Source organism: Pygocentrus nattereri, chromosome 10 (genome assembly GCF_015220715.1).
Source record: "Pygocentrus nattereri isolate fPygNat1 chromosome 10, fPygNat1.pri, whole genome shotgun sequence".
Lineage (NCBI taxonomy): Eukaryota > Metazoa > Chordata > Actinopteri > Characiformes > Serrasalmidae > Pygocentrus > Pygocentrus nattereri.
In genome coordinates this window covers 4,972,898-4,998,670 of record NC_051220.1, presented here as the reverse complement: position 1 = coordinate 4,998,670, position 25,773 = coordinate 4,972,898, and the positions used below count along the sequence as shown (strand labels likewise).

Below are 25,773 nucleotides of genomic sequence, written 5' to 3'. Positions count from 1 at the left end.
ACTGCTCCTCGGTAGTGTGAGATAGAGAGAGAGAGAGAGAGAGAGAGAGAGAGAGAGAGAGAGAGAGAGAGAGAGAGAGAGAGAGAGAGAGAGAGAGAGAGAGAGAGAGAGACAGAGAGAGAGACAGAGAGAGAGAGAGAGAGAGAGAGAGAGAGAGAGAGAGAGAGAGAGATGTGGTTTTTCCCCTTGAAACTAGAGAAATAGTGCAAAGACGCAAAGCCATGTTTGTTGATATGGGCTTTACTTTCTGCATCAATCTAAATGTACAGAGAGCTTTCAAACCCTTTCCATGCAGCCAGCACAATGCAATTGTTTTGTATGTAGATCAGTTTCCATTCACCTGGCTTTGGTTGATCAGTCACAGCCAACTGGACGTTAGCAAATACACAAACTTAGATTTACTCCCTGCTTCAATACCAGTTTCAAGAAGTCCACTTGGCCTTTCTCTTGGGAGAATCCCCAGAGCCATCATAAGAGCCGTTCCATTACTGTGTTAGCTGAAGTGAAGGGTGTTAAATGAGCCCCAGAGTGGGGAGTGATCGAGCGAACACCAGTGTCGACTTGTGCAGAAATCACTGCGACCTGACGCATTTCCATCACTGAACCCGAAAATACTGGCGGACAAATCCATTTCAAACTCATAAACTCATTCATTCACCACTAAACACTACATGGCTTACAATAACATGCATTTAGCCACAATTCTACTCCAAGTTTTAGCTAGACAAAGCAATTACTCACGCTTCTTAAGTTCCGCCTTCTTCTGCAAGAGGCCACTGGTGTCTCACACACACTCACCCAGCACTTTATTACTAACAACACTACATTAATACTGGGCAGTGACTCCCTTTGCTCTTGAAACAGCCTCAATTCTTCATGCCATGGATTCCATGAGATGCTGGAAACAATCCTTTGATATTTGAAATTGCCATGAAGGGCATATGGTCAGCAATAATACTCAAAAATGCCGTGACGTTCAAGCGATGATTGATCGGTATTAACAGGCCGAACGTGTGCCATGAAAACATTCCCCCACACCATTACACCACCTCCACCAGCCTGGTGCGCTGACGCAAGGCAGGCTGGGTCCAGGGATTTATGCCGCTGGCACCAAGTTCTAAACTTAACATGTGTGTGCATCAGCAGAAACCTGATGCTGATGGGCTACAACAGCAGACCGTGTTAGGTTCCACGTTTTGGATTTCAGAATGAGACAGCTTTTTGGTCTGTCATGTTCTGAAATCCAAGACGTGGAACCTAACATGGTCTGCTGTTGTAGCCCATCCACCTACAGGTTTGGTCTGCTATGCACTCAGTTGAACATTCCCTGAAGCTGCCGCCCCGTATCTGCACTGCTGGCGGACAATTGTATTATTGGACAACTGCATGAATGAGTAGATGTTCCTAATAAAGTGCTCTGTGAGTGTAAGTGTGACGCACATCTGAGTGGTGAGTCAAAGTGAGCGAGGACAAGTTAAACAAGAATTGAAACAGGACTTAAGTTAACTTACTCTAGAGCAGGGCTGTCTAAAGTCCAAATGCAGCCCACAGAGAGCTTTTGTTTTATGGTGTATTATAAGGGGCCTACCCACCAGTAAGCTGCAGTTCTCCCTTTCACCTGATGGTGGCAGCTGACCAGACCTGCAGTTTCATTTAGTGAACGACATTTAGTCAAGACTAGACACAGAGCTCAAACTAAACACTGAAAACTGACCATTTTGGCAAGATGGAAAACTTCTTATCAGAGCAAATTCAGCAGTTCAGTAAATATTAACCCTTTAAGGTCGAACAAAAACGTGGCTACACTGCGTTTATTTGATACGTGAAGAAAATTAACTAGCAAAACCAAATGTATAGATTTTAGTTCAGTTCATCTGACAAATGATATTTTTCAACAGGTAAACACTTGAATAGGAGTATGATTAATACATTAGACATGTCATATTGTAACTATTAAAAAGCGCTTATCGATCCAAACTGCTCTGAATGAACAATCCAGCAATAAAAGAGTAAAAACCAGTAGTGGACAGTAACTCAGTAAATGTAATTAGTTTCTATACTTAAGTAGTTTTTTCGTGTACTTTACTTAAGTTTTTCCATTTCGGGCGACTTTTCAGAGTCTAATATCCGACTTTTTCCTCCTACATTTTGAGAAATCTGTCGTTCCTTTTGGTTTCTGTGTGTATAAAAACGTAACATGTCAAAACGAAAGAAGCGCAAAGCCAGAGCACCAATCAGGGCCCAGCGGTCACTTTGTTTAGAGCTGGTTTTGACCTGTCGGTCATACCGACCCAGTGCAGCACGCGGTTCAACGTCAGCGCAGCAGCGTAAAACTTTGGGAGAGTCTGTTCAACATAAATGATGAACTAACCTAACTTTGTGTAAATAGAGCTCAATATAGAAATATGTCCACATATGCAGTCGAGACTGACGCGGCTTTTTTCTGAATTTCTACAAACACCATTTCATTTTATAGTAAATGAGTTTGGGCTGGTTTATGTTTATGAACAGACGCCTACAGATCAACATAGTAAAGGAGCTCATCTGTGATCCTGAGTTTAAAGCCAGTTTTTATTCAACTTAAACTTGGAACTAAGTTGTAAATAAATCTGAAACTGAAACTTTGCTTGTGTGTAAAAAGTGATTTCAGAGCCACTCGGTTCTCCCTGATGGAAACTGTTTACCTTCAGTGTTTTGTGCTTCTGATCATTTTAATAGACGTCAGCGTCACTAATTAATGATGTTCTATTAAAAGACTGGTTTACCAAGAGAGACGCTGGAGGACTTTCACCTGAAATGAGGTCATGAAGCCAGTCTGGTTTTAAAAATGATAACAGGACCAGATCAGAGCCAGAATTACTCTTTTAGTACTTTTACTTTATACTTAAGTACATTTGAAGGTAAATACTTTAGTACTTTTACTCAAATGGAGGTCTAAAGGGAGGAACTTGTACATTTACTGGAGTGATATTTTACCTTGGGGGTCTCTACTTTAACTCAAGTGCATGGTTTGTGTTCTTCGTCCACCTCTGTAGGAAACACGGTAGCTCACAGAAAGCTCTGATTCTATTTGTGATATTTTGAAAATGTAATATTTTGAATCATGCCTGGATAATTCGTCAGCCCTCAGGTATTTTAACACAGTACAATCTCTTTGGGAAAAAAGTTTGGACACCGCTGCTCTAGAGCTACTTGTTCATAGCTTTGACACTGAGCTGTGAGTTTGGTCCTTCACATGGTTTCCAACATGCTCCACCTTCAGGAAAGTGTCTCAGCCTAATAACTGTGACTTGTCTCCTACTTAATAGACTTAGAACCGTTACCAAGCAGTGAATGTTGTTAATCTCTATTTGTTAAAATACCATGCAGTTTATTACCAGTTTGAATAACTACAGTTTGGTGTCAGATACTCAAACTCTGAATAAACTGCAAAGGTAATGTTGCTAATGCAAACTGGAGATAAACAGAATCGGAATCTCTCTTCCTTCAGTTGACTCTGTTAAAGCTCAGCAGGCATACTAAGCGAGCAAAGAGAATAATTAAAGATTCCTCTCATCTAGCAAACCATCTTTTCCCAAACACTTCCTTCTGCTACAGATCTTTAAAAACCAAAACAACTTGTTTCAAGAACAGCTTTATTTCTCCAATGCAGAGACACTATATTGCCAAAAGTATTCCTTCACATGCATATAAAATTGAGTGAGATCCCAGTCTTAATCCATAGGGTTTAATATGATGTCGGCCCCGCTTTTGCAGCTATAACATCTTCAGCTCTTCTGGGAAGGCTTTCCACAAAGGGTTAGGAGTGTGTTTAAGGGAATTTTTGACCGTTCTTCCTGAGACGCATTTGTGAGGTTAGATGCTGGGCGAGAAGGCCTGGCTCACAGTCTCCGCTCTAATTCATCCCAAAGGTGTTCTATCGGGTTGAGGTCAGGACTCTGTGCAGGCCAGTCAAGTTCTTCCACACCAAACTGGCTCATCCATGTCTTTATGGACCTGCTTTGTGCACTGGTGCGCAGTCGTGTTGGAACAGGAAGGGGCCGTCCCCAAACTGCTCCCACAAAGTTGGGAGCACGCAATTGTCCAAAATGTCTTGGTGCTGAAGCATTAAGAGTTCCTTTCACTGGAAGGAGCCCAACTCCCCCACACCATAATCCCCCCTCCACCAAACTTTACACTTGGCACAATGCAGTCAGACAAGTACCGTCTCCTGGCAACCTCCAAACCCAGAATCATCCATCGGACTGCCAGATGGAGAAGTGTGGTTGGTCACTCCAGAGAAGACGTCTCCGCTGCTCGAGTCCAGTGGCGGCGCTTTACACCACTGCATTCCACACCTTGCATCGCACTTGGTGATGTAAGGCTTGGAAGCAGCTGCTCGGCCATGGAAACCCATTCCATGAAGCTCTCTACGCTGTTCTCGAACTGATCTAAAGCACAGGTGGCGTCCGATCACGGTACCACGCTGGAATTCACTGAGCTCCTGAGAGCGACCCATTCTTTCACTAATGTCTGTAGAAGCAGTCTGCAGGCCTAGGGGCTCGGCTTTATACACCTGTGGCCATGGAAGTGATTGGAACACCTGATAGGTGAGTGAATACGTTTGGCAATATAGTGCAGGTTTGCTAAGCTCTTCTGAATCTTGTATATTATATTCATCACTGCCAAAGAGAGAAATAAGTACATTACTGTGAGAAATCCAAGACCACTCTTATTTTATTTAAGATCCCGTCAAAACTTACATTACAGGTATAAACTATTAATTAACAGCATCAGGAAAAAGCCAAAGCCTCAGCAACTAAATATAATATGTAATTTTCAGTATGTAGTGTGTCCACTCTTGACCTGTATTACAGCTTCCAAGTTCAGTCTTAGAAGTTTGTTGCATCGTGCTTTCAGTGATGAAGACTCGTGTAGCGGAAAGATACTATAACATTCTGACCACCTCCTTGTTTCTACTCTCACTGTCCACTTTATCAGCTCCACTTACTGTATAGCTGCACTTTGTAGTTCTACAGTTACAGACTGTAGTCCATCTGTTTCTCTGATACTCTGTTACCCTGTTCTTCAGTGGTCAGGACCCCCATGGACCCTCACAGAGCAGGTACTATATGGGTGGTGGGTCATTCTCAGCACTGCAGTAACACTGACGTGGTGGTGGTGTGTTAGTGTGTGTTGTGCTGTTCTGAGTGGATCAGACACAGCAGCGCTACTGAGCTGATTAAATGGACAGTGAGCGTAGAAACAAGGAGGTGGTCAGAATGTTATGCCTGATTGGTGTGTATATAAAGTCTATTGTCTTTTTTCCAGGTTATTACTATTTCTTTAGTAATATTTCTTTAGTCCCCTTCCTTATGCAGGCGAATCATCTAACTAATCTAAGAAATGTTTTTTGAAAAACTTGTGTTTAAGGGCCATTTTGACGGGATATTACATACATGAAGATTGGTCTCTGGCCTTTGCGCGGCACTGCAGGTGAGAAAGAGTGAGCGACCTATAGAAAGAGAAAGGAGAGAAAGCCTGAGCGTGTGTGTGTGAGCGTGTGTGTGAGACAGATGAGGTGTGTCTCCAATGCAGTCTCCGTATCAGTCCAATCTACATTCTCTCAGCACAGCACTGCGGATGGTGCCGCCGCACAGGCCGGCTTCATTCTGACCCGCTCCTTTTTCTCTGCCTAAATAACTAGCCTCCAGCAGCCAAGCACTCCGCGCTGGACCTTACTCTGCATGAAGCCTAGGATCATTGATTAAATATGACTGCGTTCTCCTCTGAGACGGGGACTGTTGGCCTGCATTAGCCTGACTGACTGATTGCCGCCACTGGATATAAATATGTTCTGGATTCAAATCTGTTCATTAAGTCAGCATAATTCATTTTAATTCATCACATTTTGTGTAGTTAACTGCAATTAATCTACACTCTTATTTGCTCAGACGATCCTAAAGAAAAATGTTTTCATCAGAACGTGTGAAGTTCTTTCATTCATCTACTTTATTATCCATTATCTATCTTAAACGTTTAATCACGTCAATGCACAAGAAGCTGAACATGAAAATCAGGTGAGTTCCACAGAGCCAACGCAGCTTTCATCAGTGATGAGTGACCATTACGAAAGTGTGTGTGTGTCATTCTCAGCACTGCAGTAACACTGACATGGTAGTGGTGTGTGTTGTGCTGGTCTGAGTGGATCAGACAGCAGTGCTGCTGGAGTTTTTAAACACCTCAGTGTCGCTGCTGGACTGAGAATAGTCCACCAACCAAAAATATCCAGCCGACAGCATCCTGTGACCACTGATGAAGGACCAGAGGATGACCAACACAAACTGTGCAGCAGCAGATGAGCTGTCGTCTCTGACTTTACATCTACAAGGTGGACCGACAAAGTAGGAGTGTCTAATAGAGTGGACAGTGAGTGGACACAGTGTTTCCACCACAGAATCATGTCTGTTTTCAGCCTTGTGTCTTGCATACAGAGATGTCTCCGATTCTCAAAATCTTTAGAGCCTCGGCTTCTCTGGGACGCTCTTTTATACCCAATTACGTTACTAAGCCGTTGCTAATTAACCACCAAGTTTTTTTTGTTGTTGTTTTTTTTTATTAGCATTATTTAACTTCAGCAGCCTTTTGTTGCCCCCATGCCAACTTTTTGGAATGTGCTGTTGGCGTCAAATTCAAAACAGACATTTGACGTGTTGTCTTTACACTATATTCAATGAAATACAGGGTTTAAATGATTTGGACATCATTTTTTTGTATATATATATATAGTTGGAGATTCTCTAACAACAACTCAAACCATCCTCCTCACTGTGCAGGGGGTCAGTACGGGTGTACGTCCTCTCTCCTGGCAAATTCTTAACATCTCCACTTGCTCTAAATTTCTTAATTATTGCCATGACAGCGTTTTCAACTGTTTAACTAGTTTAACTGCAGCTATTTCCTGATTTGTGCAGGTCTTTTGTCGTACGTCATTGCTGTTTTCTCTGGATGTTCTCATAACAATGGACGACTGGGGGAATCTGGCCTGTGTTTTGTCTCATATATCACTGCTGTCGTACGAAAACCTCGTATCTTCATTTTTGTCATTTTTCAGTTTTTGACATAATGTGAAAATGCCTGTTGCCCTTTACATTGTAAGTAAATTTCATGACAAATGGACCAAAAGAAACATCCCAAAATGACTTGGGGAAAAAAAGTCTGGTTCCATTGACTTGCATTAAAAGTGCAGTATGTTTTCGCATTTCCTGTAAAGTTACCATTTTGGAGATACACGGTTTGTAAAAATTTACTTCATGACAGGATTTAGTTTTTTTCCCCCAAATAATCACAAATAAATAGATTCATGATTTATGCTATGTTTTGAAAAAAGATCAAAAGAATAAGTACTTAAGACTATTTTACAGCTCATTTTGCTCATTATGACCAGGGATTTGAACAGCAGCACTGATACCTTTACCTCCCCAGAAAGACTAGCATGTAAACAGGTGTGAACAGGTTTCTTCAGTTCAACACAGGATTGATGCCTCCATCAACATACACTGAACAACATACCTGCATGTCCTGTAAACTGCTGATATGTAGAGTAGAGAGCAGGACGAGGGCACAACCCCAGCAGAGGATGGGACTGCATAGCTGGGCAACAGCCAATGAAACACTGAGGTGGAGCATCAGAACAGCTATACCCCTGGAACCCAGCAGCCACCACGCTGCCAACATGCCGTAGAGTGTGAGGATGACCTTTCTGCTCTGTAACACACACACACACACACACACACACACACACACACAGTAAGGGGATCAAACATACATTACAACACACAAACATCAGCATTTGTTTTCTGGAGCAAATACTCAAGACAACCTGGGGGACACAGGATTTCTCAGTTTGACCAAATAACTTAAGCCCAAAGTCAGGTTTGTCCAACAGAGCTGAGAAAAGAGCTGAGGGACATTCCTATTGGACAGTCCTCATCTTTGGGCTTACTGAGAATATTGCTTTATGAAATATCCCCATGAGCAATGCTTACCTGAGGCAGGTAAACACCAAACAGTTTGGATACCACTGCGTGGCCAATCAGCGTCCAGAGAAGAGATTGCCACGCCCACTCGCTCCAGAAGCTCCACTCAAAATCTGTTGGATCCTGAAGAGAAAAGCACACACAGGGCATGAGAACAGACCTGAGACAAATCACAAAAAAACATCTAATTTTTCCACTAAAGATGATGCACATTTGAGGTGTTTTGAAAGGCTGTCCTGTTCCACAATCTGGTAAAAGCAAGCGAAGCGAAGCTTGAACTTTTCTATGTTTCTATTAATTCATATACAGTACTCTGCAAAGGTTTTAGGCATCTAAGCTAATTTTCAAACAACTTACCTCAGCAGTGAGTTTATCACAATATGCACTCACAGGCCACTTTATTAGGTACACCTTGCTAGTAAAAGACTGGACCTCCTTTTGCCTTCAGAACTGCCTTAATTCTTCGTGGCAGACTTTCAACAGGGTGTTGGAAACATTCCTCAGAGATTCTGGTTGGTTATTTGAGTTCCTGTTGCCTTTCTATCATCTGGAACCAGTCTGCCCATTCTCCTCTGACCTCTCACATCAACAAGGCATTTTTGTCCACACAACTGACCGCTCACTGGATATTTCCTCTCTTTCGGACAGTTCTCTGTACAGTTTCTGAAATACTCAGACCAGCCCGTCTGGCACCAACAATCACGCCACGTTCAAAGTCCCTTAAATCCCCTTTCTTCCCCGTTCTGATGCTCGATCTGCACTTCAGCAAGTTGTCTTGACCACCTCTACATGCCTAAATGCACTGAGTTGCGGCCGTGTGATTGGCTGATTAGCTATTTGTGTTAACCCGCAATTGAACAGGTGTACCTAATAAAGTGGCCGGTGAATGTACATTAGAATAAAGTTGTATTCATAATTCAAATAAACATAAACACAATATAAAGTAACAAGAATTTCTTGGGTCCATATTTTTCCTTGACACCTTCACAGCCGCCACAGAGACTCGTTAATGTCATCAATTACAGCATGAGCTCAATTTACTGAGCACTGATTGGTCAAACCAGGAGCTGCTTTTTAACTACATATAATACTGGGCTTCCTCGAGGAGAGGCTTGGAAAGGGTTAAACAAACACACCAACACCCAGAAAATCACTGTTTACTACATATATATATATATATATATATATAAATAAATAACTATTCATTTTCTATACATTTTGTTTAATCCAATATTAACACTTTCCTCAGCAAATAAACACAAACTACACAAATAAATAGATCTTGAAAATGTGTCTTGGGTTCCACTTACAATGTTTCTTTGTGGGTTTATGTAACAAAATTGGTCATCATTTATTTTCCGATCCCTCTTCATCCTTTACAATCAGACAGGCTGTTTTTCTTACTGTGCCTTTCAAGCTTCTATATGTAAATGAGCTATGTTCTGATTGGCTGCTCTGTACTGCACCTCACTCAAAAAGTAGTTTGAACTGAAACGCCTTGTATCTTCAGCTTGAACAGTCAGGGATTAACTTCTTCAGGCTGAAACGGTGGATAAATGTAACTGAAATCACATGAAGCTTGAATTCAAAACAGGCAGCATAGTGTCCAAATACAGACTATATGTACTTTATCTGAAAAATGCTAGGACAATTCATTTATCCCTGATATGGACGTTTTAAATGAGCATATTTTCTTGCGTAGTCTTTTCTTTCTACACAGTGCTTTTTGAAAGCTTGTGAATGCTTTGCCATTTTGTGATGTTCTACATAAATGTGGCATAAAATATGATCACATTTTCATTTGACTCATTCACTGATTTACTGAACTAAGTAATCTATGCACCGGTCACTTTTTATACATTTTAAGTTCACATCCCGAATATATTAATCCCTAAACGTCACCTGATAGTGTGCTGCAGCAAATCGCTTCTCTGTGATTGTGTGTACAGCAGCTCATGCACTCCATGCTCTCATACCTTTCTGAAGCCCCAGATGAGGTAGCCCTTCTCCAGCTGCACCTCCCTGTCCAGACTCTCCTCGTGCTCTGCCAGTCATACAAACAGGACGTTACGTTACTCATCATCTCACATCATCTCCATTCAGATGGAAACTAATACTATTCTATATGTAAGTCCACAGCGAGGCAGCTTCAGCTTAAGCCTGTATACAGCCACACACAGGGTATCACATGCCCATCTGCTGCCAATCACTTAAATCAGGTATGACATCACACATACTGTATATAGCAGGGCACTAAAAGAGGCGGGCAGTTACCATTTTTAATCATATACCACAGCATAAACCCTCATCGTTAATATACCACTACAAATTTGAATAATTCTGTGCATAAAAATATGTATGAATACTGTCTTAGTATTAGATATTAATATTAATAAGATAACACAACTTCGGCAGAAAACTCACTAAAGCGTCATGTTTCCACGGTTCCAGAAACATACTGGAAATTAAATACACAATATAAAATGGGGCGGCACGGTGGGTGGCGCTGTCGCCTCACAGCGAGGAGGGCCTGGGTTCGATTCCCCGGCCGGGGGTCCTCTCTGCGTGGAGTTTGCATGTTCTTCCTGTGTCTGCATGGGTTTCCTCCCACTGACATGCAGTCAGGCCAACTGGACGTGCTACATTGCCCTTGGTCGTGAGTGTGTCTGTCTGTTTGTCTGCCCTGCGATGCACTGGCGACCTGTCCAGAGTGCATCCTGCCTTCCGCCCGATGACCGCTGGGACAGGACAAAGAACAAAGAAGCTGAACGGTGGACTGACCACCCCAGAGTCCAGGCCTCAATACCACTGAATGGGTTTGATTACTTCAGAAAATCATTGAACCAGCTTCTAAGACTGAACTCTGGAGGTGTGGAAAAACATCCCAGCCAAGTTTTCTTTGCTAGTTTGCTAGTAACATAATTAAAGACTAACAAGGTTAATGTTATGTCACAATCAGAGATTCGTCATGTGCTTTCAAAAACAGTTTGAAAATTAAAAGGTGTCGAATCATTATTTAGGTAAAACCTCACCTTCATACCAAGAAGGACACTTAATGAACAAGATACTGAGGTTCGAAATTCCTAATGCATATGCAAATAGCTGTTGTCGTGTTAAAGGGCCTGTTTTATGGAAAACTGAATTTGCCTTTCTTTCTTCAGACACTGGTCTGTTTTCAAAATGTATCACACTCTCCAAAGTACATGCATTGAAATTCAGCTGCAAAAACAGCCAACAGCGGTTTAGCCTGCCTGTTCATGCCCTCTTAGGGAAAAAGAAGCACCACAAAGGGCTCTTTGAGCAAAGCCAAATGACATATGAGTGTGAAAAACCTCTAATAGGTTCTTAATTATGTCTCATTTAGAAAAATGGCTCTGCACTGAAAGTCTTTCTAGAAGTTATTGTGTGGAATCATGCCCAGAAGCCTTTCTAGCACCTTTAGAAGGGAATGGTGAAGTTATAGGACAGAGGTCATTAATAGGGGGACCGCAGGTGGTCCTATTTTAATCAGCGTAGCTTTTTTTTAGCCTTTACGGTAACTTTAGTGGCCCGGGAGACTCACAGACCAATCATATGCATTGTAAAAATCACATGTGACGCTACTCAGCCAATCAGATCTGTGCATTATGATGAGCACTGAGACTTGAGTGAGTGGTGCCACACAGGGGAGGGACGAGGCGAGAAACAGCAGTCAGAGAAGAAAGTGAGTCAGAGGGAAGTTATTCCACATGACGTGGTCAAAAAAGAGAAAACTGACCATAAATATTGAAATTTGACTGAACTGCACTTTATTTGGTCTGATATTCAGTTGTCGACTGTATAAGATGCTGATTTTCCTACTCGGCTACTTCAGTAAACAGTATATGGCGCTGAGTCTTGATGCAGGTTAGACGTTATGATGTTCTGGACCTTTGCTTGAGGAAATTTTCTCTAACTGGACCTTTTTGAACTTTAATTGAAGACCCCTGCTATAAGCAGTGTTTCAGCCAGGACAGCTTTTTGAATGAGGCATTTTTGAACAGAGCGCATTTGCACACATTGGTCTTAAAGGCACGGTAACAAAATCAGCCCGTTTAATTCTAAGGGACAAAAAGAAGTTGGAAAATGGCTACATAAAAATTAATAATCACTCACAGCGAGAATATACAACCACACAAACGTCATAAGCAGAACCCAGGAGGAAAAAATTAAATGCGGGTAAAATGTACGATACGAGCCCTTTAACTGACTCTAAATTGAAAGGTAACCGCGAGAACGTTCTGATCACAGGAGAACGCAAACTTTTCACAAGCCGCATGTGTGTGTGTGTGTGTGTGTGTGCAATGCTGGATCAGTTCACAGCTTGTTATGCTGACTAATCAGAGAGAAGCCCACAGCTACACTACAGGTTCTCTCTCTCTCCCTCTGCATTGCAGTGTCAGTCTCTCTCTCTCGTTCCTCAGGGTGGACCCCTCATCACCTCGACAGAAGGCTCTCCTGCATGGTGTATCAGCAGGCTGAAATCTGCACCACACAAACAATGAAGGAGCGAGGGAGGAAGAGAGACAATACAAGGAAGAGGAACAGCACCACCTAATGGCTGGACTGAGTAAAACTGCCACACAGCAAGACTCCTCCGAGAGCACGCATCTACTGGCCAGAGAAGACTAAAGGACATCCCTACACAATCAGCCAAGCGGCTCGTTTGACCGACAAGTCACTTAATTTGCTATCATTAATCAGTCCCCACTGAGGCTGTGTGTCCAGGAAACCAAGGACAAGAATAATGGTCTGCTAATTCAGTGATACTGGTCAGCAAAACCACTTGACCGAGTGAAGAGAAGGCAGATGAAGACACTTTTACATTTTCCTTTCCTTTAAAGGAATTTAAAGAAAAGTCAAATGTCCAGTTTTCCATGTGTTGTCGTTCAAGACATGTTTAGCATCTGGAATTTGTTTCTACAGGTCCCATCCACACATCCCGGACCTCCAGCCCTTCGAGCTTCAAGTACATCTCGGCTTAACCAGCCATCCTTTAGGACACAAGCGTCAAGACTCTTCTCTGTCCAGGCACCCAGGAGGTGGAACAAGCTTCCACTGGCTGTCTGAACATCAGAACAGCAGTGGTCCCTTGGTGTCTTTAAATGGCAACTGAAGACGCATCTCTTTGAGAAGCACTATAGCAGAAGAAGCACTTTGAGAGGCGCTATAGAGAGCATCCTAAGCAGCTGCATTACTGCGTGGTTTGGGAATGGCACTGACTCTGACCATCATGGACATGTACACCACACACTGTGTCCGAACAGCCACTAGCAGTGTGACTGACCCCACACACCCCTCACATGAGCTGTTCTCTCTTCTGGCATTTGGAAGAAGGTATGGCAGCATTCAGGCCCTCACAGTTTCTTTCCACAAGCCATCAGATTCCTCAGCTCCCACAGACTGAATTGAAGGACTCCTACGTGGACCCCCACACACACACACACATAACAATATGAGACTGTCTCACTCCCTAATTCTTACAGTTCCACATTATGTCTGGAACACTGCATTTACTTCCACCCATCTGGCATAACATCATGACCACCTCCTTGTTTCTACGCTCACTGTCCGTTTTATCAGCTCCACTTACTGTATAGCTGCACTCTGTAGTTCTACAGTTACAGACTGTAGTCCATCTGTTTCTCTGATACTCTGTTACCCTGTTCTTCAGTGATCAGGACCCCCATGGACCCTCACAGAGCAGGGACCATTTGGGTGGTGGATCATTCTCAGCACTGCAGTGGCACTGACGTGGTGGTGGTGTGTTAGTGTGTGTGGTGCTGTTCTGAGTGGATCAGTCACATCAGTGCTGCTGGAGTTTTTAAACACCTCAGTGTCGCTGCTGGACTGAGAATAGTCCACAAACCAAAAATATCCAGGCAACAGTGTCCTGTGACCACTGATGAAGAACTAGAGGATGACCAACACAAACTGTGCAGCAGCAGATGAGCTGTCGTCTCTGACTTTATATCTACAAGGTGGACTGGCAAGGTAGGAGTGTCTAATAGAGTGGACAGTGAGTGGACATTCATACCAGCACAACACACACTAACTACAGTGTTACTGCAGTGCCGAGATGATATTATGCCTGATCGGTGGATATTTACTGCATTTCACTGAATACATCATTCGATATGACTGTAGATCTGAATACTTGCATTTTTGCACATTTTACTTCACTTCAACAATGTTACCTGCTAGAATTACTCCATCAACCAAACACTGTATACTGTATATTGCTGTTCTGGACAGCAGCACGGACAGCAGCTAGACAGGCTGTGAGTGCCTCAACAGAGTCCTGAGAGGTTGTCACAGGTATCTGGAGTCATGCTGACTGCAGTGCATCCCACAGCTGCTGAAGGGGGCGTGGGGGGAGGATCCATAGAGCGAACATGACAATCCAGGTGGTCCCACAGATGCTCAGTTGGGTTCAAGCCTGGGGAATTAGGGGGGAGTACTTGGAAGCCTTGGTCATGCTCTTCTAACCAATGTCGGGCAATTTCTAGTCACGTCTTGCCGGAAGATCCCATCCGCCCCAGGGAAGACAATCAGCACGTATAGGTGTACGTGATCTGCAAGGATGGATTCATCCCCAAATCGACTGAGAGCGTCTTCCATGTGGACGAGTGGGCACAGGGAATGCCAGGAAAACATTCCCCAGACCATAACGCTGCCACTACCCGCACATGGCCATGAAGGGGTCATAATAATGTGACTCGACTGTGTAAAATCACATTTTTTGTGTGTTTTCAGCCACTGAAAATGCAGGTTTTTGAAAATGCTGACCAGGCTGGGGATTTCCGAGTTCTCCGTTTCAGTGTTTTCCTGTGGACGAGCAAAAAATGCTGTGGTCACACCATTAACTTGCGTACGATGGTTGCTGCTCTCATTTGTGGAGAATACAGCTGATGACCGCGTTGTTTGTGCGTTTGGGAACTAAGGGGTGATTTTTGATGACGTTTATAACTGAATTTGGCCTCATGTGATGTCAGAATGTACTGCTTAGGCCTCAGCGTACTTCTTGTGAAGCGAAATTCTCGAGGGTCTCAGAAAGCCCAAAGTGCCTTCAGGAGCTTACAAGCTTGCATCCTTTCTGTGGTTTCGTGTTGCCTGTCGTGGATGTTCCACGTGACATTTTATGATGAGTTTTGTGACTGGAAAACAATTCTTTCACAGTTCTAGCTACGGTGACGCTTGAGTTCAGAATACTGCCACCATTTAAGGTGGAGCAGGAAAGTTCGAACAAGAAGCTGGTGAGTAGAAAGCCAACTTCAGCTTTGTCCTCTTGTGAACCTAAATTAGGTTAACCTGTATGTTTTGGTGCTTAGTACTAGTTAGTCCTACTGAATAATAGACTTATTATATTACATTTAGGAGATAATTATTGTTTATTTAACAAATACGCATTTCACAGTGAAATATTAGTGTGTCTGCCGAAGACAAAGCTCGTCCATCTTTGCTTCATGGTACACCTCCCTTTACTTACTGACCAATCAGAGGCTTTGACACGTAGCGTCTTCGTCCATGGAGTTCGCCCAGCTGCCATGTGCACCACGAGGTAAATGAAGCCGCCCTGCAACGTCTGCAGTTGTTTCATTTTCAATTGTACAAATTTGACGTCTTGCCAAGATATTCCTTTAAAGACTACAGCATAGCAGCCAATACAGAATGGCTATTATCTTCCTTCGTGTGCTGCAGGCAGACAAAGCACACAAAGGAGAATAAAAAAGACGTTGATATTCTCTAAAGGCACAAGTGCTGGATTACTTTACTGACTTTGCCCCAAGTAATGCCTTCAAAGTTGACCAGCAGAAACCGAACATGAATCTTTCATTGCCAGACTCAGCTACTAAAAGTGCAGAGGTTTGAGAAACGCTATCTAAAAACCCCAGATAACTACAACACAAACACCCACAGATCATGTAGGTCAAGAAAGCTCCAGGATGAAAACACATTGGTCTACGTTTTGCTTTTAAGAAGTTTCTTTTTAAAGCAACTTTGAATCTGGAATACAGAGATGAGGCAGAAAAACACAGATCTCCAGGCGTGTGGTATAAAAGAGTTTATCTGAGATATTTTCAAACTTTTGCCTTTGGTCTACGCAACTCGCTTCGGCTGTTTTAAGTCACAAAACTATAACACCTTCCAGTCAGAATGGTTTACTGAAATGGAAAGCGGTCCGATATACAGTGCTAGCTTGGACGCACCCACTCATGAAAGGTCTATTGCTGTGTTTACATGCAAAGATTTTGCCAATCTGACTGAATACATTCATATTACAGATTCAGACTGAGGTGTTTATGCTCACTCTACTCAACACTCTGATGGAAAACCTTCGTTTACATTCTCGCTACAAGTAATCTGATCCAACATGACGCGCATGCGTGGAGAACCACTTAGAGTAAACATCACCATGACGACGAATATCACGAGTCCAGTCGGAGTGAGATGAGCAGCAGTGAGCAGTGCTTGTGTTTTTAATTACTTTAAAATGAGGTCAGACTCAGGAAAACGTCCTTCACATTTAGAATTTACAACCATTTGTCAGTGTTTGCACACTGTGAAATTAGACCTCTGCATTTAACCCATCCGTGCAGTGAAACGCCCACATACATACACACTACTGAACACACACACTAGGGGGCAGTGAGCACACTTGCCCGGAGCAGTGGGTAGCCCTATCCATGGCGCCTGGGGGAGCAATTGGGGGTTAGGTGCCTTGCTCAAGGGCACTTCAGTCATGGACTGTCAGCCGAGGGGATCAAACCCGCAACCTTCCGGTCACAGGGCTGGTTCCCTAACTTCCAGCCCACGACTGCCTCTTGTCCTTATTAAAGAAGGCCGAGAGGAAGACGTCGTGTTCTGAGACACATAAGACGTCACGTACGAGACACTATGACGTGACGCACATGCAGAACGGACTTAAACTTTCTGATAGGGAATGTAATTAGATTCAGGTGTTTACACTGATATTCTTCGACTTAACGGATGATTTACAGCATTACCTACCTCGTTTGATCAGATAGTAACTGTATTCTGAATAGTCTAGTCCAATTGAGGTGTTTACATGGATGTATTCTATTCTGCTTGAGCTATTAGATTATTAACAGATTATTAGGCTTCATGTAAACGTGGCTACTGTGCAGAAGTGTTGTCTCGGTAGAGGATGTGATAAATGTGTAATCAACAAAACATGTCAATTGCCTGGGGGGCCCAAACTTTTGCATACGATTGTGTGTAAACAGAACAGGCCTCATTTCATTTTCAGCTATGCTGCTTTATTCCCTAAAGTTTCGGCACTATTTTAAAACCTGCTCATGCTGCACTCTTCACTGCATCTCTACAGTAAGGACGTCCCAAGCATAAATGGGAGGAGAAGGACAAGTGTTTGAGAGTTTGCTGGGGTTGGAACAAAGCCCAGGCTATGCTAATTATGCTCAGAGATAAATATTTCACTACGGCATAATGATCAAAACCGCTCAGAAGAACCGTCTAAAGCTGGAAGCACCGGCTCTGTGACTGGACTGCAGAAGACCGAGAACAAATCACAGGCGGCAGTGTGTCTCTGAAGGGTGTCAAAATTAATGGCATGTGGCTTATGGACTTGGCACAGTAACACCATCGACTGGCTTATTCATGAGATAATGAGAGAATTACTGCAGAGTCCTTGAAGTAAAACGGGAAAAACAGCAAAAGACTGCCTTACATGACAGTCTATGAAAAGAAATGATCAAACTGAACACTGTAAACAATTACAATTGGTTTTAGCCACTAAGCTCACCAACTCCAGGGACGTGCTTGGGGTTCAGTTTCCTGTGGGGATCAGGCTAGGCCTAAGCAATATGGACAAAAGACTAGTACTGAAATTATATTGCTACTTAAAGTTTATACTGTAATTTTTCAAGTGCTCAATATAAAACTATATTGCAATTGGTACGTAATTGGTTCCTGAGTGCCTCACGGTTTTAAAAATATGGTGCTTTGAAATTGGATTAATCTTTTTGATATGTAATAAAGGATATATTGTCAGATGGTTAAAGATCAGCCTGCATTACTTTGATCGCAATATTTACTATTTTTAGAATATATGAATACCCTGATTCTTTAAAAAACCCTCAAGAAAACTCATCTGGAACTGCAACTGGTCAGGATACCCAAAGCAGGCGGTAAAAAAACAACACTGTGACTGGTTAGAGGGCTCATTTATGCACTGCTCGTCTCAGACTCAGACGCTCTGGCCAAGTGTGGGTTGTACTGAAGAGCTCAGTGGCTTTAAATGTGGATGCCACATTACCACAAGCCATTTCTGCACTGCTAGATCCACCCCAGTCAACAGTAAGTGCTATTATTGTATGTATGTACACACATACCCCCCCCCCCCCCCCCACACACAAACACATTTTATATATATACATAAATAGAAAGTTAGGTTTAGGATTGAGGTTTAGGACTGAGGTGAAATGATTCCAACTTTGTGGCAACAGTTAGGCTTAGGCATTTCCTGTTCCAGCATGACTGAGCCCCTGTGCACAGAGCGAGGACTGTAAAGAAATCGTTAGAATTAGGGCCAGGGTGAGGGTTAGAATTAGGTTTTGGGTTGAGGTTAGGGCCAGGGTGAGGGTTAGGATTTGGGTAGGGTTGGATAAGGTTAGGTTTTGGGTTTTGTGTAATGGAAGTAACATATTAACAACACATCTACTTAATATAAGCACCAACAGTACATATTTAAGATTTTTATCTCAGTGTACTGAGATACTTCATTGATGTGTAGTTTAGGAGTGGTTGATTTGTTAACTAAGGCTACATTTACACAGCAGGTAAAAGTGGCCCAAATCTGATTTTCTCACCAAATCCATGTTTTTGTTTGGCTGTTCACATTATATTTTAAATGTGATCTGCATGCGACATGCAGCTCCTAAACTGACCCTCACGCATTAAAGAACAGCTTCACGTGGCTCGTCCAGAGGCAAATCATCAAGACTAGCGAACACTAGTCGCTCCCGTTTTCGTCTTCGCCAGCATCACACGAGCGATTATGAAGTTCCATTGGTTGACAGCTGGGCTCAATACCCAGAACTGTTCTCTGACGCTGCAGCCTCAGGCTCGTTCAGCCGTTTCATTCAAAACCTTTTCAAACATGGAGCGGCTGCGATGAGTCTCCTCTATTTTCTTTTGGTATAGAAACATCAGCCTAAATGTTTATGAGTCTCAGCAGAGCGAAATGATGACGAACGTCGAGTTGGACTGTAAAAGTCGCACGAAATCCGATCTGGCTGTTCAGACTGAGTCGCACTGCCGCAGATTGGCTACGGATCGGATTTCAGTACCACATATGAAAGCGTCTCAAACCGGAATTGAAAATGTCAGATTCAATGCGATTTTTGCTGTTTACACTGACACACAACTGTGTCACATATGAGGAACAAGATCGGATTTTGGCCACTTTTAGCTGCTGTGTAAACGCAGCCTGACAAATCTGTTTAAGAGTTTATTAATCATCTACAAAGTCCACTCCAAATAAAGTCTTATCCATTACACTCTACAGAATTCAAAACTGCCTCTTGTTGAAACGTTAGCCCAAGAACAGCTTCATGTGAGAGGTTTCCATGGCTGAGCAGCTGCACACAAGCCTAGGACCAATGTGCATCGGCTGGTGTAAAGCAGACCACCACCGGATTCTCGAGCAGCAGAAACATGTTCTCTGATTTGAAGAATCGTGCTTCCCTATTTTACAATCTGATGGACAAATGCATAGTACCAACAGTAAAGTTTGGTGGAGGAGGGATAATAGTCTGGGGCTGTTTTTCAGGGTTTGGGCTTCTTAGTTCCAGTGAAAGCCAATGTTAATGCTTCAGCACACAACGATATTTTAGATGATTAAATGCTTCCAACCTTATGTCAACAGTTTGGATCCAGCATGACTGAGCCCCTGTGTACAACGTGAGGACCATAAAGACATGGGTTGAAAGAATAGTGTAGGGGAACTGCACAGAGCCCTAAGCTGAACTACACTGAAGGCCTATGGCCTGAACTACATGTCAACTGTGAGACAGGTCTTCTCGTCTAACATCAGTAGCTGAGCTCACTCATATTTTTTTTTTGACTGAATGGGCACAAATTTATGAAGACAGACTTCAAAATCGTATGAGAAGGAGCGAGGAGGCTTTTATATCAGCAATGGGGAGGGCAACTTTATAATAATGCCCATGGATCTGGGATGGAATGTCTAGCTCATATAGATGTGATAGCCTGGTGTCCACATACTATTGGTCACAGTGTATACTGCAGCCGTCTGTGCAGGCTGTTACTTTAAAGAGTAACTACACCTGAACTACACTTTTTTTCCATTAACAGCCCAAATGCACTGCTCTGTAATTATTTAATATACCAGCCTTGCTTAAAATCTGAACTTACCAAACTGTAAAAATATTATTTTTATCATGGTCAGTTCCGCCTCTGCGCCTCATGGTACCAAGGTACCACGACACGTCACAGTAAATCAGTCAAGCAACATTACCACTCCCTGATGCCACCCTACTCGCGCCTACGCAAGCGTAGGAGCCGAGAGTGAGGAGATAACCACAATCACGCACTGAACTAAATACCCCCAGCACCACCTCGCAAGGCTGCAATAGACCAGCTGCCCGTACCAACTGGAAATAACCCAGTTAATCTGAGCTTAGTTTGTAATAAAGATGTTGGACTGATTAAGTAAGGATTCTTGCGAGTCTCCATGAAGCTGCCGGTCTTGCATCAGATTCACGTTTCCCTTCATAACTCAAAACCTTGGGCACGACTCACTGAACAGACTTCAGTGGCAAGCAACACTGGAACTCAGATGTGAGTGAAACTTTTTCCCCACTTTCCGTAGTTCCAGTGCTGCTTGCCACTGATTTCTGTTCAGCGCGCACAACCAAGCTTTCGATTTATGACTGCATCTCACCGTGCACCACCGTTAGCCTGGCACTGACTTAACACTGCATATCCAATAGAATGGTAGCAGAAATTAGCATTACTGTACTACAGTGTAGTGTAGTGGTGAAGGTTTCTAGCACTTGACATCAGAACCAGTGAACAAATGACAATGATGGCGCTCTATTATCTCGCTTCTCCCTTTTTAGGCCTTCACTCCACAGTGACTCCACCCTCAGTGTGATGTCAGAGGGGGTTCAGGGGAGGGGCTGATGGGTACTTGGTTTGCTGTGATGTAATGTCATGTTTAAAGTGAGACGCTGGTTAAGAAAAGCGAATAATTCTAGGCTGGACGGCCTGTTTGGAGCGTCTGAATATTCAGGACTGAAGCCCTGAAGATGCAGCACTAACAGCACCAGCGCTGAGAAATAAAATACTGGCCGTCTCAGGGTGTAAATAAACTCTGTATTTGTCGTCACTTTACGCTCTTCAAGCTGGAACTGACTTCTTCGGCATTGACAGTATAAACACTACTTATAATGTATTATATTAACAATTCATAATGCATAATAAACATGGCTATAAAATGTAATTCAGTGTAATTCAATTTCAGAAATATTCATAACCAAGTTTATAATGCCTTATGAATGCATTATAACATTTACAAATGTGCTTATAGATGCTGACAAACATGACATTTATAGAAAGTCGTCAAGTTTATAAGACCTCTCAGTTCCAAAAGTGCCGTTTGATTCCGTCACTCTCCATATTTTGTGGTAGATAAGGTACACTAGCTCTAAAAACACAGCAGCTCAGCCCCCCCGGTTTCCCTCACAGCCTCACCTCCGAACCCTGGATCCCTGCAGTGCCCCTCCCAGCGTGCCAGTTGAGCCAGCGGTAGAGTAAGCTAAAAAAATTAGCAGTAAGTAAGCAATATTGAAGTAAGCCGTTCTGACTCACAGGATGATTCTACCTTTAGAGAATCTGTGAACCTCATAGAAGGAGTAGAGGTGGGAGGCGAAGGACAAAAACCAGTAGACAGCCATCTCCCAGCGTGGCAACTCCGCCAGTTCCATCTTTGCAGACATGGCTCCACCTTCCTCAGAGGGCAACCTATAATTTAAGATCCCATTATTAACTGTAATTAACAGATTTGGCAAAAATACTAACCCTGCATTGATGTCTTTCTGGGGGAGAAATACCAGCGTCAGACATTGTTCAGCACAACGCTTTGACTGGACTTGGGTTATTTTGTCTAGGCCAGTGTTTCCCAACTTCAGTCAATGGAGAAACACTTGCACTGCAGAGTTTTACTATTGGCCCTGAGCCACATCACTTACGGACGTTAATTTGATTAAGAGACCCTTATTAGTCCCACAACAGGGAAATTTCACCTCCACATTTAACCCATCTGTGAAGTGAAACACCATATACACACTAGTGAGCACACACACACTAGGGGCAGTGAGCACACTTGCCCAGAGCGGTGGGCAGCCCAATCCGCAGCGCTCAGGGAGCAGTTGGGGGTTAGGTGTCTTGCTCAAGGACACCTCAGTCATGTGCTGTCAGCTCTGGGGATCAAACCGGCGACCTTCCGGTCACAAGGCTGGATCCCTAACCTCCAGCCCACGACTGCCACTTAAGACCTAAGGATCAAGTATGTTAAGGTTGGAAAATCATGCAGTGCAGATTACACACATGACTGAAGCTGAGAACCTGGCCTAAGCTCCATTTGACGCCATTCGCACCTCGTCACTTCATGCGTCTTGAGTATCAGGATTTTATCTGGATGAGGCCACATAAAAATGCAAGCGTAAGCGCACCCAAGGCGCATTTAAAACATACAAATCTGACCACTCATACACTTCAGGAGCTGATCTGAGATGCATCTGAGCCACATGTTATAGCAGTGGAACCCTTCCATCTCTCCAAGATACATTTGTCAACTGAAAATCCTCCTCCGATTACGGTACCACGCTGGAAGAGCGACCCATTCTTTCACTAATGTCTGTAGAAGCAGTCTGCAGGCCTAGGGGCTCGGCTTTATACACCTGTGGCCATGGAAGTGATTGGAACACCTGAATTCACTGATTCGGATGGGTGAGTGAATACTTTTGGAAATATACTGTATGTTGTTGCTCAAATGCTCCATATCAACCCGTTCATTTTGGACTCGCTCAGGAGCGCCCTCTAGTGTCTGAGAAACCCATGTGAAAAACAAACTGCAGATAAAGAGGCTGAACAGATAAACAACTGGTAACTGGTTGCTGCCTAATGAGCAGATTTGCATATTACGTCCCTCACAGCAATCAGATTTCAGTCCGACTAACCGGAGACGGATTTGACTAACAAGTGTAAATGCATGTGGCTAAAATCTTATCAGAACACAACCTAGATGCTACTTACATAAAGTGACTAAGTGTAAAGAGGGTCTTCTTCTTCTTTTAAGATCCTTTTGGTTTAAATAAAACTCAGAGGGTGGTGCAATAACAAAGTGGTCCAGGTGTTGAAACAGACCTGAATGGAAATAAAATAAGGCCTTAAAACGAAAAAGCATTTCAAAATAATTAAGAAATAATTACATTTACAGTATTTGGCTGACGCTCTTATCCAGAGTGACTTACAATTCGATGATTTTACACAGGGAGGTGAAGGTGGTGTTAGGAGTCTTGCCCAAGGGCTCTTATTGGTATAGTGCAGGGTGGTTACCCAGGCAGGGGATTGAACCCCAGTCTACAGTGTATAAGGTGAAGGCAGTGTTAGGAGTCTTGCCCAAGGACTCTTATTGGTATAGTGCAGGGTGGTTACCCAGGCGGGGGACTGAACCCCAGTCTACAGTGTATAAGGTGAAGGCAGTGTTAGGAGTCTTGCCCAAGGACTCTTATTGGTATAGTGCAGGGTGGTTACCCAGGCGGGGGACTGAACCCCAGTCTACAGTGTAGAAGGCAGAGCTGTTACCCACTACACCAACCAACCACAAAAATATATAACTTACGCACACGTGACTGAACAAGGGCTGGATTAAGCCTAGTTTTAGGCTGCGTCCCAAACCGCACACTACTGAATTAAATCATGGTGGTAGACTGGCTCTGAATGGACTACAGCCCACCTCCGCCTAACATGGCTAAGAGCGCGATGCGTCAAATGCAAGCAACAACTTACCGGGGCGCTCGGCTCAGCTGTTCGGGTTAATTATGAGCTGTGGCCGGAGTAGCACAGGAACTTGGCTTCACGACGAACCGTGACCAACTTTATTAACCTCCCATTCGGCAGGAAAAGGTCAGTTTAGCGGGGAATCTGTTTCTGGCCGTAAGACTCTTTCAGTAAACACGGGATGTGACGGCGGTGTTTGGGAAGACCGACCACACCGCTCACCGTGTATGGGCTGCATAGCTGAGCTGAGTCGGCGAGTTCACTGAAGTCCTGGGAAAGCTGAAGGACCTTTCGCGCAAACTGCGGTTCTCAGACACACAGCATCGCCAAACAGACCATGACGACCCGAGAAGACTTGAGTTTAATGGCACTTTAGTCACGTTTCAGCACAAACGACAACAGCCCGCCTCAGCCTCTCTGCCATGTCTGCACTGTGAATGGTGCGGCGGCTCCGCCCACCGCCTCTGGGATTGGGGCTCTGCTGCCACGTGATTGGCTAAAATGTTTATTAATTTATTTATTCTAAATATTAACTCTTCAGAGCTTGGACCTCTTGTTTATTTATTTATTTGTTTATTCATTCATAAGCTGGGGATCTGTTTTCATAGTTTTATATTGACTGATTTATAGTTTTTATTTTTTTGACAGGGAGCTCCACACGCTTTTTTTCAATTCTACATAATTAAATGTGCCGCCTGATGTCTGACCCGTTGTTTTACAGTAGTGTTGTGGTAAAGTTTTACCTCAAAATGCACTTTAATCCGTTTCCTTTAAGCTACTCATAGCAGATGAGTACATTTACAGCATACACTCTTATCCAGAGCGACTTACAGTTATTTTTACACAGGTAGGCGAAGGTGGTGTTAGGAGTCTTGCCCAAGGACTCTTATTGGTGTAGTGTAGGGTGTTTACCCAGGTGGGGATTGAACCCCACTACACTAACCAACCACTACATGAGGCCATGCAGGATGTCGTGAGGCAAAAAGAAAACTTATTTTTTCAGGTTTATGACTATTTTACCATCATCAACATTACAAATAAAAAACTTAGAAGGCACGTGTGGGTTCACTGGTGGTTTAGGATGGTAAATAAAATGTCTATAATTGTGTTGGAGACATTGTCTCCAGGGCCTACAGGGCCTCTGGTCCCTACCCCCACCACTGTAAAGAGATCAGTCTGTAAGCTTCTCAACAATGGACCATTTCGCTCCAAACCACTCTGAATGACTCTGTTTACACCTCAACCACTGAGTTATTCAGAAATTTTGGGGGGAAAAGGGTAGAATTCCCTTTTTGATCAAAATTCCACTGCAATTCCCCAAAATGACCACTAGGTGGAGGCACACGTTTAAAGACCGAGGCTCTCAGTGTGGCTACAGAATATTACACGTCATAGTAGGAGGTTGAAGTGTTTGTTACATGTTGGAATATTAAAGAATCATAAATCCAGCTTATCTTCACATCTCGAGATGTCTTAAGACACACTTGTGAAGACACCTTAAGACATCTTGAGGCATGAAAACGTGTCTTTAAGGCAGGACTACAGACACGGTCTCAAGAAGTCTTGACCATGGTAATATTCCAATATAAGACATGTTCAGGTGTAAAATACATATCATTTATGTTTTATATCAGTTTTATATCAAGAATTTAAAGACCTTTAACACCTA

The 25,773-nt window shown here is 43.3% G+C and overlaps 1 protein-coding gene across 3 annotated transcripts in view; it reads right to left on the bottom strand.

Annotated features, from left to right (window-relative positions):
* Positions 1-24,529, bottom strand: part of hhat (hedgehog acyltransferase) — a 108,869-nt gene extending 84,340 nt beyond the window's left edge. The window contains exons 1-6 of one of the 3 annotated variants that reach the window (XM_017702547.2): positions 24,114-24,529; positions 23,358-23,468; positions 21,925-22,064; positions 9,995-10,062; positions 8,028-8,141; positions 7,552-7,746 (exon numbers count right to left, since the gene is read on the bottom strand). In XM_017702547.2, the coding sequence (XP_017558036.1) occupies positions 7,552-7,746; positions 8,028-8,141; positions 9,995-10,062; positions 21,925-22,064; positions 23,358-23,359 (519 nt within the window). In that variant the 5' untranslated portion in view covers positions 23,360-23,468; positions 24,114-24,529. The remainder of the gene's footprint in view (positions 1-7,551; positions 7,747-8,027; positions 8,142-9,994; positions 10,063-21,924; positions 22,065-23,357; positions 23,469-24,113) is intronic. The other 2 variants (XM_037541714.1, XM_017702548.2) reach the window with 2 other exon arrangements.
* Positions 24,530-25,773: the final 1,244 nt, after the last annotated feature.